General features: G+C 39.6%; 1 protein-coding gene across 1 annotated transcript; it reads right to left on the bottom strand.

The window, feature by feature from the left end:
• Positions 1-1458: 1458 nt before the first annotated feature.
• Positions 1459-13320, bottom strand: HEATR3 (HEAT repeat containing 3; the record flags this gene model as incomplete). The annotated part of the gene is made up of 10 exons (XM_010086534.1): positions 13152-13320; positions 12266-12353; positions 11204-11316; positions 8885-8994; positions 7992-8132; positions 6947-7230; positions 6182-6272; positions 2958-3115; positions 1858-1940; positions 1459-1595 (listed from the first exon to the last, which is right to left on the bottom strand). Coding segments are annotated over exons 1-10 (1252 nt in total), but the record flags the coding sequence as incomplete, so codon positions are not given.
• Between the last annotated feature and the right edge of the window lie 999 nt (positions 13321-14319).

Raw genomic sequence — 14319 nt, 5'->3', positions numbered from 1 at the left:
GTTTTTCATGTGCCTTAGCATAGATTCCATGTGTTCTTATCTTCTGGACTACTCCAAATGTAGAAACTATTGATTATTTCATGCAGATCTCCTCCTTCCCCATGTAAGCAACTAGATTTTTACGCCTCTTGTTCACCCTGTAAACCACAGAACTCAGTCTAACCACATGGTGGTATGTTATCAGCTCTGTCTGGCAGTTTCCATTACACAGCATTTAATTACTGAAAAAATATTATGTTAACAAAAATGGATGTGGGCCATTAAACTAATTTATTAGCACCCTCTGCCATCAGCTAGCCACTTCTCCAGTTTCATCTAAAAACCTTCTGACCATTGCGAAGCATAACATGCAGACTCTGAAATCGTTCAAGTCCTGCTCTTCAAGCATGAGACAAATATTTTATGTGAACTTCCTTGCATATATCTTCATATTTATTTTCATTTCCTGCATTTCAGTTTTTTGAGCACTATGCTCTCAGTAATAATGTTCCCAAAGACTGATCACATGCTTTTAATGACACTGAGAAAAAATTGTGTTTTGCAGGCAGATGCATTTTCAAGCATTAATGCAGTGTCATACTACACCCTACAGCGAATAAGAACTACATACACCGCATCTGTGGCTACAAATTAAGACACTTGAAGGAAGGAAAGAAGACTGAGCTTCTCAAGCTTCTAGGAGACAACAAAAGCCATGCATATGCTAGACTTCAACAGATATGTCTTAGGAAAAATGTTTTCTGACAATTTTGAGAATTTTCCAGCCTCAAAGAATATCCCTGCTATTTTGAAAAGCCATCATCACTGACCTTAAAACAAAAACAGATTATCAGAATAGTCTGAATGAAGCAGCCCATCAGGGAACCATATCATCAGCTTAGAACTTTTTTTTTTTTAATTTTTTAACCTTTTTTAGGGTCAGTAACAGATCATAGCGTAAATGGTCCAACAGTATTATTGGAATGATGCTGATCTAATGTGTAAGATGACAGGAGGTAGCTGGAAATGCTAACAGCTGTGTATCTACACTAGACCATCCAATAATACTGATACTAGCAGATGTACGGGGAAACCAGCACAGTATCTCTACGAAATAATGTGCCTTGGAGGAACTACGGTGGATACATTTGAGTGTTTACCAGGATATATCTGACGCTCTAAAAACGTATTTTTAGAAAAATGAAATTGATTGCCTTCTCCACTGAAATCAAACCACCACCATAACAGGAAGTTAAGAAGCTTTAATATTTAGTCATAAAGACTTTGCACATTTTTTTTATTGCAAATATATTCTTCAATAAAGCTATGCAGCCATATTCATAAAGCATGTCCTGGAGACAAGGTGGCTGCTCTGTTTCCTGCTGTAATAAGCATGTACATTCTGGAGGTCTTTGCAACAACCACCTTTGCCATAATTTCATAAGATTCCTAGAAACAATGATGTGAAAGATATCTTACCCGTTTTAGAAAAGACGAGCTGCGAGAGATGCTGTGCAAGGGACTGAAGTGCTGCAGCTCCTCCAAGACAATCCACATCTGACACTAACAAAATGCTATGAAGACACGTTAAAGCTCTACACTGCACTGCATTCAGTCTGAAACAAACAAACAAAAATTGCACTTAGCAGATCTCTTCGAAAACAGATGTCAAAATACAAAGAAGAATCTTGAATTAAATCAGGCTGTGATCTGGTGTGCAGTTTACACAAACATTTGTATCTCTTTATTCAAAATCACGTATCAGATCTGCCACTGTCCAGATCTTAAAAGTAACCCAAAGACGGGACAATTCTTCTAAGAGTTCTAAAACAACTGAATACACATGAAAAACAGTAAGAGAGACAATTAAATTCCTACTTTTTAATTAATGGTTTCCAAGACGGATTGTGCATACAGATGTCTAGAGCAACACTGTTCGGAAAAGCAGTTTTTTCAAGAATCTGGGGAGGGGAAAAAGAAAGGTTTAGGAATAAAGCTTTTTTTGTTTGTTTGTTTTTTAAGTGTGTTTTGGGGGAAGACTGACATTTTAGCTTAATGTCAAACAGATACTTCAAACTACATATTTCAAACCTTTCCAGGTAGCAAGCGTCTCACCTACTGAAAATGACAGAATTTTCCTCAATCAGTCAAATGGTGCAATTAGACACTGGGTTTAGCATAGCATAGTTTAAGTATCCAACTGTACTAAACAAAAGATGATTTTCTAGGTCTCTGCAATTCTTTTTGATTTAGATCTTTCTTCTTACAGATTCTACTACAGATTTTCAGATAGCTGCAAGTCTAAAAGACCTTGCCATGAAATTTAGACTGCTTGCTATTAAGCACAAAAAGCCTTCAATGTTTTCATCTCGCACCTTGCTGACTTGGGTCAGAATGCTGAACCAGCACAATAACTGATACAAATGACAAACTTCATCTTTGTGACCCCAAATAAGAATGAGTAAAACAACTCTAAACAAGAACATCGGAACTCATCAGTGTCAGATATTGTACTTCAGACGCTATGTACAAAACAGGGGGAAGATGAACTTGCACTTTCAGTGCTGACTGTTGCCATTCACATACGTTACTTCCACCTCACTTAGCTAATACAGAAATCTGGTAGGCATGCTTCTACCCAAAGTTTCCTTTCATTTTGCAGGTAATCCTCCAAATCAAGGAATAACCACCTTTGTATTTTGGAAAAGCCAAATTAAAAAAAAAAACAAAAAACACCACTAGTTTTCTGAAACACATGAACCTTCTATTCCCACTTACACAAAGAAATGATTTGGGTCAAGACAGCCCATGTGATGATGTTCCACCTCTAGGCCAAAAAAAGTGAAGCTAAACTGACTTGAAAAAAATATTCCTTTTCTCCAGATGGATTGAGATAATTCATTTGCCTAACCTAGGATACAAATCGGGCACAAGGGAAAGACTGTACCATGCGCTGGAAATAAAATACAAGACAATACCTTCTTTGGAATGAGGTTGTTCAGAAACGCCGAATTAACCTCATCAGAGAGGCACAGGGGTGTCATTAGCAGCCCACTCCCCTCATTGTATGAGTTTTCCATAAACAAGTCACTTTCATCACTGCTGGAGAGTTCTTCCCATTCATCATCAGAGGGATCTGAGAACAGAAGAGAGATTTGTAAATGCACTCATGCAACAGGCATCCTACTTCTCAATTATACTTGGCTCCACCTCTTGGTTTAGGAGTCTTTAAGCTCTTGAGCTCTAATGAAGTCCACACAAACCAAGTGCCTTTAAGCCACAGATATACATATCATACTACTAGTGTTTAAATTGTTTTATTTTTTTAAGAAACGATATTCACTGAGGCAACAAGTATGCTTATGAGAGAGCTTCTTCATACATGGGGACCTCATTCTCTGATATTAACTATGCTTCACTTAAATATATCAAAAAAGGTATAGAAGAAACATTTCATAAAGAGTTTACTAAGATTCTAACTCACATGGTACCATTTTACTTTTTGAGGTAGATTCAAGCATGGAGAGACACCAGTTTAACTTTCTAACTGCAGTCAGCTCGAGGCAACTGTTTTCCCTGGCAACGCTGAAGCTGCAGACAGACGTCCTCTGGGCACTAACTGGGCTGGATGAAGATGTTCCTGTCTCCACAGCAAGGCCAGTTGAAAGGAAACAACGAGAGCAAAACAAGCTAAAGCATGCCAGATCATCTCTATTAGCCTACTCAAGCAACATATTTTAAGTGAATGAAACTAGGTTTATAGTTCTAGACCTGAACTAGGTTATATGTACAGGATTTGCTCCACTGGCAGCTCCACAAGGGCAGACACGGCGAGAGGGGATGAGGCAGCGTTACCAACAGGCACAGCTACTGTAAAGTGAATGACCTGTCCATGGCTTACGGCAGACTTCAGCTGACAAGCACAAGCTCAGTCCATCATTTATATTTAAACTGGTCTGTCTATATCCACAGGGTTTACACCGATTTATCTAAAGTTGTTTTAAACCTGGTTACATTTTAACCGATGTGACACTGGTGTTTACACAAGCCCTAAGTCTACAGGTTGGACCGATCCTCCTCACCGAGAGTGAAAGCTCTGCCTGCATATACAGGTCAGGATATTTAACTACTGTGACGAAAAAAAGTCATATTCACCCCCAAGTAATTTTGTCTGACCACACAGATTGACGTGAGATCCAGGTTCTGTAGTAACTGTGGTAACAGCCATGCACTTTCTCTGTGGCAAAAGGTAAACTGATTCACTTAAAACACAGTAGGAAAGGTCTAAATGAACATTTTTCACCTGCACTGTGCAGCAGCTTAAGAATTTATTTAAAGGTGATGACCACTGTTTATCTGGTACAAAGTAATTCATCAGGTTGGGCAACTTGATCACGCTGGCACCTTCTTTTGCTCACGGCAATATCCAATTAATTCCACTGCCATAATATGCTAGTGTTAGTAGCCTTGGCATGAGAAAACAGGCATCGTTTATGCTTTACTAACCGACAGTAGCAACAAGCATGAAATCAAAGCAGACATTCCCCTTTCAGTCAAGTCTTTTGCCTCTTCTAAAAAAAAATCATCTGCATCTTACAAAGCAAACAAAAATCTCATTTGAAAAGTAAATGATAGCTGTACGAGCCAGCACGCAATTCAGCAAACCAAAGACAACAGTCATTGTGTGTTCACAGTGAGCGCCCAGAGCAGGAACCAGACTCTGGAACATACAACGCCACCATACAGAAGCATTTCCAAAGGCAATCCCATCTTAACTGGCGTTGGTAGCCTATGAACTACAGACTGGACAGCAAAGCTGGAGTCTCCTGGCCTCCTTCCCACGTCCCGTTAAAGGGGAGAGCACTCTGCTTCTTCCCACCGCCTGCCAGCGTTCAGTAAAACACATCTCTTACCACAGAACAGAGGGAAATAACGAGGCTGGCAAGTTGAGTCTTTCTATGAACTCAGCATAATGGCTAGAGCTATTTTAGTCCTCAAATAACTTGAAAATTAAATGAACAGCTGCCTCTGGATTCCTCTTAATTTCTACAGATGATGTTTCTGTCTGCCCATGAATGGGTAAAGCACTGTAGCGAAATCCAACACAATCAACCTTACATTACACTGAGTGAATGGCAGAATATGCAGCTTATCCACAAGAGATTTTCCAATTAAAGGGGAGAGCTTATGAATTACAGCTCATTAGATGAGAAATGCAGTTATGAAAGGAGCTTCATACACTAAGTGCAGGATTTCCTTGCACTGTAAAAGAAAAAAAAAAAATCACCATTGGGAATATCTGGGTATTACTGTGGATTTTATTAGAACCTGAAAGATTTTACAATTACTTTGGCATCAGGCTTACAAACTGCAGTAGCAATTGAAGTTTTCAGGTTTTGGAATGTTTTTTAGGTGGGTTGTTTTGTTTGGTTGTTCTCTGTGTTTTTTTAAACAGAATTTGAGATCACTAATTTGTTTTCCTGAAGATCAGGAGAAAAGCTACCAAAACTTGAGTATCAGAGTTCATAGAGGATAGAGAATATCTATTTCTTACTCCCCGTGAGCAACAGCTTTTCTTTCTCCTCTGAAAAAGCTAAGTTCATAGAGGATAGAGAATATCTATTTCCTACCCCCTGTGAGCAACAGCTTTCTTTCTCCTCTGAAAAAGCTCATGAAGGTGGAACTCTGAAGAGCCTAAATCTGCATTGTTGCCAGAGTTGCATGCAAAAGCTGGGTCTCCTCCTTCTTTTGCAACACTTGTAGTACCAAAACTAAATCAAAAATACAATATTTATCTGCTTAAAAAAATTGATGCCCCTGTCCTGCAGTAAGATTCACATCCATATTATATCAGATGAACACTCAGACCATGCTCTAACTGAACAAAGAATTTGCTGTAATACTTGCAAGGAAATATGTCTTTGGCACAAGTGCTTTTTTTTGTTGTTCTTAAATGTTGGCACATGTAGCATCACGCAAAAAAATACATAAGCAACAGAAATTACTTAAATGAGAAAAAAAGACACTGAAGTTAGTAATAGAAATTACAATCCAATTTGCTCCCCAGATGAGGGTGTCAGGGACAGTAAGTCTATGTGCATTCACCTCTAAAAGCCAAGATGACCAAACAGCAAACCAAACATGACCTGTTCCAGTAAGAAAACGCACCACAACATCTGCAATGAAAGAGATTCCTACAAACCTTCACTGCAGCACATATTAACAATGATTTCCAAGGCAGTCTGCTGAGCCATCAGTAAAGCTGTCACTTCTTTCAGTTCCCACTTATCAGACTGAAAAATAAAAACAAGAACCAAATTTAATTTTCTAAAACAACATTTCAGGACAATTTAAAGTAACCAAGCTGTCAGTTAAAAATACAATCCAGCCATTTCCACTCCTCATCCTACACCAAAACTTTAAAAAAACCCCACAAAAACAAGAGGCATTATCTATCATCTTTCTGTTGGATGTTTCAGAACAAATTTTACCCTTAAGAAACGCCACCTGCACTGAAGTTGTAGCAGAAAAGATTACCTAATGTTAGCTAAAGCCCTAGTAGAAACACATATTTCTGTTATTCTTTTCATGTACGCAACAGCGAACGCATTTGTTAACCTCTAAGCCATCTCCACTCCTGACTAAGGGATTACACCCGTTAAAATCTCACTTGCCTTATGCAGAGATCAGAACTTCCTGCACTAGCTACAGGGAGAAGTATCAGATAAGCCTGTACCTTCCACTAGAGGAAAAGGATGGAAATGCGCCTTCCTGATGTACTGTGCAACAAGCTGTGCTGAAATTCTCCATGCTCATCTTTGAGGTTTTGGCTAAAAGAGTCAAGCTGTTGGGGAGTTAGGGTTAGTAACACTCGCAGGTAGTTTACTCCGGCTGATGCTGAGTACAGACCAGCCAGATGCTCAGCCAAACGCACCGAGCTGTCCGCGAGCCAGCCAGCCACACTTACTGGAAGCAGATCAGAAATGTCATTTTCTCTCCTGACTTTTTTTTTCGGTATTTCTTCCATGTCATCATCTTCATTCAAAACACAGTTGTCTATAACATCGCTCATGTCTTCCTCTGTTTCTGCCTCTGCAGCAAGGTTTAACCTGTTTTTTTCAGCTTCATTCATACGAATAACCATTTCACCAGCATCTATTGCTAACGATTCTGAAAAAATCTTCAGGATTGCATTAACCGTGCTTCCCAGGCTGCCTGGTGGAATGGTATCCTTGATATTCCAGATAGTGCCTAGACATGAGATAGTTGAAATACAAAAATTATTAAAATACTCAATTCCCAGCTCTGTAACAGCCATGTATTTTTGTAAGCCTCCACTACTCAAAATAAAATGAGCACTTATATTTCAGTATGAATGTTCAAGTCTTTTCTGTACCGACTTGTACTTTTTTCTGTTTAACATTTCATATACTCATCTGTAATAACTATGCTATGCCCACATCTTAAGCTCAAGTAAATTTTAGCATGTAAGTATACACCGAATATTTATGTGGAGAGACCCTGGTGACACTTTTTACCTGCAATAGCAAATCCACACAAGACAGCAATTTTCTAAGTATTCTCAAAATTAACATATTACACTCCAGTATCATAAATCACCATGGTTGAGCATTTGATATAGAAAGAAGAATGCAAGGTAAAGAAGCTGAGGTAAAAATCTACACCTATTAAGATCAAAACAACTCCTCTACTACTTATTATTGACTCATTTCACTGTTAAAAACCAAATGAACAGTTGAAATGGGTTATCACACTGAGCAGGTACTGAATTCAGAATGAAGAATTTAAGACAGTTTTAGAACTAGTAGCAAATATCTGGTCCCTCCAAAACACAATCCCAGAAGGCAGGAAAACCTCATGACCCATCTGTACAGGCTTTGATGACCAGATGTCCAGACCACAGCAGAGAAGACTAAGCTTTCCCTCCTTCCCACCCCCTTTACCTGCAGTACTCTCCATCACAAAGCAAGGAAAGCCCTCAAGCATCATACCTGCTATCAGGGTTCTCAGAAGGATGTGCTTCATTGTGGTCTCTGGACACAACATCACTGTTTCCAGTACTTGTTGTGCAGAAGCATTAAATGAAGAAAGAAGATCTGGATTATCTTCCGTCACTGCCTGCAAGCAGTTTGCTGCAGCAAAAAACAACAACAAAGACAATTAACAAAGCCAATAGCAGCTTTCACTCTCCTAATGAGAAAGCATTCTCCTCCTGAGAGTTGGAGTAATGAAACAGACACAGGAGAGAAACATTTCACGCAGCATCATGTTGTAATGGTAGGACACTGTCCTTCACAAGCTGTGTTTTAGATGAAAATATATTCTATGCAAACCTGTCCACAAACCAGGTGAGGACACACCACATCAGACATGGGACTAGCTGCATTCATTTCAGCTACTCATAATTCAGTTTTGCCATGGCATACTGACTAGGGACAATACCGAAAAAATGTCATGAGCACATATACCTGTAAGACTACAATAACAATACCACTAATAAAACCATCTTGAAAGGGATAGTTGTCGTTTGGGGATTTTTCAGACGGACTATGTCCTCTGCTCTACAAATTAAACCCTTCATTACCAAAACCAGAACACAACATTAAAAACACAGCCTCTGTCTAGAGCTTTCTTTCTACAAAATTTCTCCTCCCATGTAACCACCAATAAGCCGTTCTCCTCTGGACTGAAAATAAGCACAACAGATGTCAACTTCTGAATGATGTGCTGTTCAGAAAGGAATTCAAAGTCTTATATGCAGCGTGACGCTTAAGTAATGCTAAGGCAGGTGCATTATGCAGTGGATGTGACATCAGTGTTACATTCGTATAGTAAAGAAAAAAAAAGCACCTTTAAATCCTTATCTTCTCTTTTTACCACTTACCTACTGAAATAGCCAGATCCACATTTGTGGAAAATTTCTTCATGTAATGTAACACAGCCTCCAGACATCCTTCTTTATTGAATATGCATACGGCGGTATTGTTGCATTCACTAATACATAAAAAAGATTAATAAAACACTTTTCACAGAAAAAAATTACTGTAACAGCATTTTAGGTAACATGTACTCACTATTACTCACATTTTAAAACCCCACCTAAGAATTACACATTAGTCAAAGAGCTATTCTTCGTTATTAAGGTTATGATCAACTCTGGTTAAATGGAGAAAGAGAGGCTGCAATACCCTGGACACCTTTGAGGAAAGCTGGTTTCTGCCAGCTGCTTCCTCACACACAGTATTCAGGAGTTTATCTGGGAGCCTAAATACGGTCTCATGCAGACAGAACATGAAGGCAGCTCACAGTTGCGGGCTACAAGCCAGCCCACGACTCTCTGCAGCCACAGGAGACTTCAGCCACAAACCCAGGACAACAGAGCTCTCACATCAATAGTTGCTTACTCCAGAAAATGACTGCTCTTAACATTCAGAAAAGCATGCTAAACCAATGCTAAATGCAAATTTAATTATCTAACAGTGGGATTTCTGTGTCCTCAACTTTTCACAGCTATTCCCATTTTTAAATTAATATATTGAACAAGACAAATTCAAACTAAAAAAGAATGCTACCTAACTAGCTACAAGGGGCTTCAAACATTTACTTTTGAAAATATTATCCCTCAGCATCAACGCCAGTCCCAATTTTGTCATTACCAGACTTAGCAATGAAGTCAGCATTCACGGTCATTGCCACAAAGTTCAAAATACTGACTCATGGCACACTTCATGATTACAGTTCCTGTTCCAAAACACTTATGGCTACAAAAGCAACAATAAAGATGAATGCAAAACATTGCTGAGTCCGAGCTACAAAGGGTCATGTGTTCTGTGCAAGGTGCTGAGTGAGCAGTTTCTGCACTGTTCCAGGTTCCAGTCCTTCAAACCCACAATTTACAAATAAGGCATCAAGCCAGCAGCCACGCCACACAGACAGACGCAGAGACAGCTCCCCTGAAACACTGCACAGCACCAAACAAAATTCTGTATGGATCAAGGTGTACAATGACGTGGAGCTGTTACAAAATGAACAGAAAATTCAAGAACTTTCAGGACAGGTTTGTATCACTTCAATGTCTACAGCCATTTCTGGATCAGCAGCGTTGCCATTTCTCTTCCCTCACCTGGTGTTTCCAGTGTAAACTACTAACTGAACAATCCACATTCTTTCTCACAGAATGAAGTCAATTTGTATCAGTGCCTCAGTCACTAAGGGATATTTTGTCCATATGTTTAGTATTAACTTTTGGGATGACCTGCAGAGGGAGGAAGGAGCACAAAACCTCCTCATATTCCCAGAGCACTGGAATCCACTGATCAGAATTTAATTTTTTCCACCTCCTGTACCACAATCAGGATCTACAGGAACTGCACTCAAGACCCCACAACTCAGACTGTATAGGAGACTACAACAGAACGCGTTCAGAAAACATCAGCACTTAGGATGAACAGCCAACGGGGGGGAAAAAGAAATTGTTCCTCTCCTAAAACTAATGACCAACTTTGTGCACTTTTAGAATCCTTCCCTTACAAAAGTAATTTATGGGGAAGGTAAACTTGTATTTCAGACCAGATGAGGGCTTGCCATTCATGAAGCAAGGCACACAGAGGAGCAACACAACCAAAAGTCAGAAGCAGCAACTGAATACATTTTCCCATCTGAGGAGTCCAGAGAAGGGCAACGAAGCTGGGGAAGGTTCTGGAGCACAGGTCTGACGAGGAGCGGCTGAGGGAGCTGGGGTTGTTTAGTTTAGAGAAGAGGAGGCTGAGAGGAGACCTTATCACTCTCTACAACTACCTGAAAGGAGGGTGCAGTGAGGTGGGTGCTGGCCTCTTCTCTAAAGGAACAAGTGATAGGACAAGAGGAAACGGCCTCAAGTTAAACCAGGGGAGGTTTAGGCTGGATATTAGGAAAAATTTCTTCACTGAAAGAGAGATCAGGCATTGGAACAGGCTGCCCAGGGAAGTGGTTGAGTCACCATCCCTGGAGGTGTTCAAGAAACGTGGAGATGTGGTGCTTAGGGACATGGGTTAGTGAGTTAGGTGGTGTTGGGTTGGACTTTATGATCCTTGAGGTCTTTTCCAACCTTAATGATTCTATGTTTCTATGACAGTCATTTCTTTTCTGCCTCACTTACCAGGCTCTGTCTCAGGAACAATTTAATTCAGCTCTTCTAAAAAGCCAGAGTTTACACAGCACTTACCATACATTCCACAGCAAATTAATAGCCTCATTGGCTATGTCTTCAATATAATTTTTGTTCGTCTCTTTGCATTTCTTTGGAGAGAGCTGGGTAGCATCTAGCCCAGTGCTACACTACAACCAAACAAGAGAACCACAGTTGGGAAACAAACAAGCCAAAAGAAGAGCAAAAAATTAAAACATTAGCAGCAGAGTGAATGGAGAGATCTCTCATGAAGCGTTCATTACCACAAAACCCAACTAGTTTCCTAATCTCTATGAAAACCGGGCCACAATGGAATTGAATCATTGATAATTTTTTTTCTCTTACAGTACTTGCTTTGCACTCAATAGCCTTCAGAAGCTTTTTTTAAAAAAACAAATACTTAGCTATTTTAGAACCTGAAATGCTGTTTCTTGATAATATAGTTTGCATGCAATTTTCAACAGTTCTCTCCAATCACAAAGATTAATTCAGCTAATATCTTCCTGTGCTTTACAATAATGCTATTACCCATATTTTAAAATGGGGAAGAAACATACAGAAAATGATGGTATTGCTCAAGGCTGCTCATACAAAGACAGCAGGTGACAGAATTCAATGCAATTTCCAAACTGCACTGCAACACCTGGACCAAACAAAGAATAGGCATTCAGTACAGATTATTCTACAATAGCAGTAACTACCCAACTGTAAATCCAACCTTTCATTTAGACAAAATTGTTTACCCAAAAAACCTCACTAAAATAATGCTGCAACATAAATGTTGGATCTGGATCTTGACTGACAGAATAGACATGTCTTGACTGACGTTCCAGACCCAAAATCTCCAGATCACTTATGCAAAAATCATCCTAGGCAGCAAACCTCACAATGGACCCAAGTTAGCAGGTCAGGAGGCAGAAGCAAGTGGTTTGAAATCTCTGGAATATTTTTTGTACTATTAAACCTTCTGAAATATTCTTTTAAAAGATCTTTCAAGTGTCTTATCTTGATAATAGCTACAAAAAAATGAACTATTTTTTTAAATGCAGTAATTCAACGGCTAGATCAGTTTAAAAATCAGAATAGAAATAAACACACCTCTTTCAGAAGTGCAACAAGGGGTGTCATGATGTCTTTTGTAACCATGTCATCACAGACTTCAAATCCTCCACAAGCACTCAGATTTCTGGGAAAAAAAAATAAATGCTTTGGATCAGACACAATACTCTCCAGGAATGTTTAAAAAAAACCTTCAGTAAAAAAAAACATTCAGTATTCTCTAAAGGTTATGGTACTTTTTGTTTTAAAATCAATCTGCTTAATCAGTAACTTTAGTCTTCTACCTTCCTAACATAAAACAATAGCTTTAGTATCAGGGGAAAAAAAAATATTTTCACTTACTTGTGTGGCATAACTAGAAAGCTTATCCGTACTAAACCATTACTTTTGTCAGGTGTTACTCAGTGTAAGACACAACACGAATGTTGACAAGTACTAGCATCACATTTTTGTACAAATAAAGCAAGCTGTAGGTCCAACCACAGAATACCAACTCAAAACGATGCTGTTCAATATTTACAGGTTTCTCAAAAAGCCAGCTATGTGTATTCTCTAACTAACCAACCGCTCCTACAGTGTTATCAAGACACAAAACACCATACTAACAGCATTCCAGTTCTCTGTATTTCTTCATACTACTGGTAGTTTTTTTTTCCTCTAACACAAGGATGAAAAGCAGCGCTGGGAACAGATAAAACAGTAGTGACTAACTGAAACCCTGCTCCTGACATTAAAGTCTCACAGCAGCCTATTGGAGCAAGAAAAGCCCCTCTCTCGGGGACTCTGACTAGCCTAGGCATACTTACTCAAAATGTAACTGAAGCAAGAGAGGCTGACATTCAAGTTTATGGCTTTTAACAGCAAAACCCCACTCTACCATGCCAGGGGTAACTCATTCGTACTCTGAACATTAACAGTTGCTTACCGCAGAGCACCTGCGGCTGTCTCGCGAACAGCTAAGCTGTGATCCATCAACAGCGGTCCTAAACGCCGGACAACGTCTCTCTGCAGAAAGGCTGGGATGACACCCTTCTGCTGCAACAGCTTGGAAATACTGGCACAGGCATACTCTCGCACTTCAGCGCTCGGATGCTGCAGCTGGGGAGACACAAACAGGGCAGATCAGGGGGAGGGAAAAGGCAGCTGGAAGTTTTTATTGAGAGGAAAGATTGATCTGCCTTCTGATTTGCACGCCCAGCACTGCAGCTCCTGTTTTACTGCTCCTGAATGGAATCAAGAGCTTTTAACTTCCATGGAAGTTTATAAAACTTTGCCTGGGTTGTGTGTTAAGTATACCACTAGATAAATACAGTCCTGGGTGATTAACAAGAGAGCCATAGTTCAGTCACAGAACTGACACTAGCTGGCACTGGTAAGACCGCATATCTACTTCCAATTGACATGTTTAAAAAATTAAAGGACAAAAGTGGGGGAAAAATACCATTAAGGAAGTGTAAGAGACATAGATCATGCCACCATAAAGAAAAACCAAAGAATCAAAAACTACGAAAAACCATGATAGCCTTCAGACTAAAAACATCTGCTTAGAGACAAGGAGCAAGCGTTCTCTACATTCAGAAAATGACACTGACTTGTGCTATAACAGAGGCTTAGGTGAGATGTAAGAATTGCAAACTATAAAAATAATGAAACCATAAAAATAATAAAACAGCAGAAGTACCTATCCTGGAAGGTCATGGAGTTCATTGAAAACCTAACTGAAAAGGTAAACATCTGCTGAAGAGCAGAGCGGGAAAGTGTGGGACATCAGAGCCTTCCGCACTGAAACCAAGAGAGGTCTCGCAGTCCATCCACATCTGTGCATTTTTTTTTTTTTTAGACTAACCTAGAAGAACAATCAAGCTGTGATTTGTTCAATGAGTTCTGTTAGGTGAAGCGAACAAAGGCGATTCATCTCCTTAAAGGAAAACAGATTTCTGCTTCTGATTCTAGAGTCACAGGCGCAGCAGGAGGTCTGAACTACTTTTCATCTGTAATACTTCAGCCAAAACCAGGAACGTGGCCAACAAGTGGCCAAACTCAGTCTTTTCCAACATTTTCTATCAGTTATTTCTCACGTACGGACCTGGCTG

This window comes from Pterocles gutturalis, unplaced genomic scaffold (genome assembly GCF_000699245.1).
Source record: "Pterocles gutturalis isolate BGI_N339 unplaced genomic scaffold, ASM69924v1 scaffold9941, whole genome shotgun sequence".
NCBI lineage: Eukaryota > Metazoa > Chordata > Aves > Pterocliformes > Pteroclidae > Pterocles > Pterocles gutturalis.
This window is presented reverse-complemented; position numbering and strand designations above follow the sequence as displayed.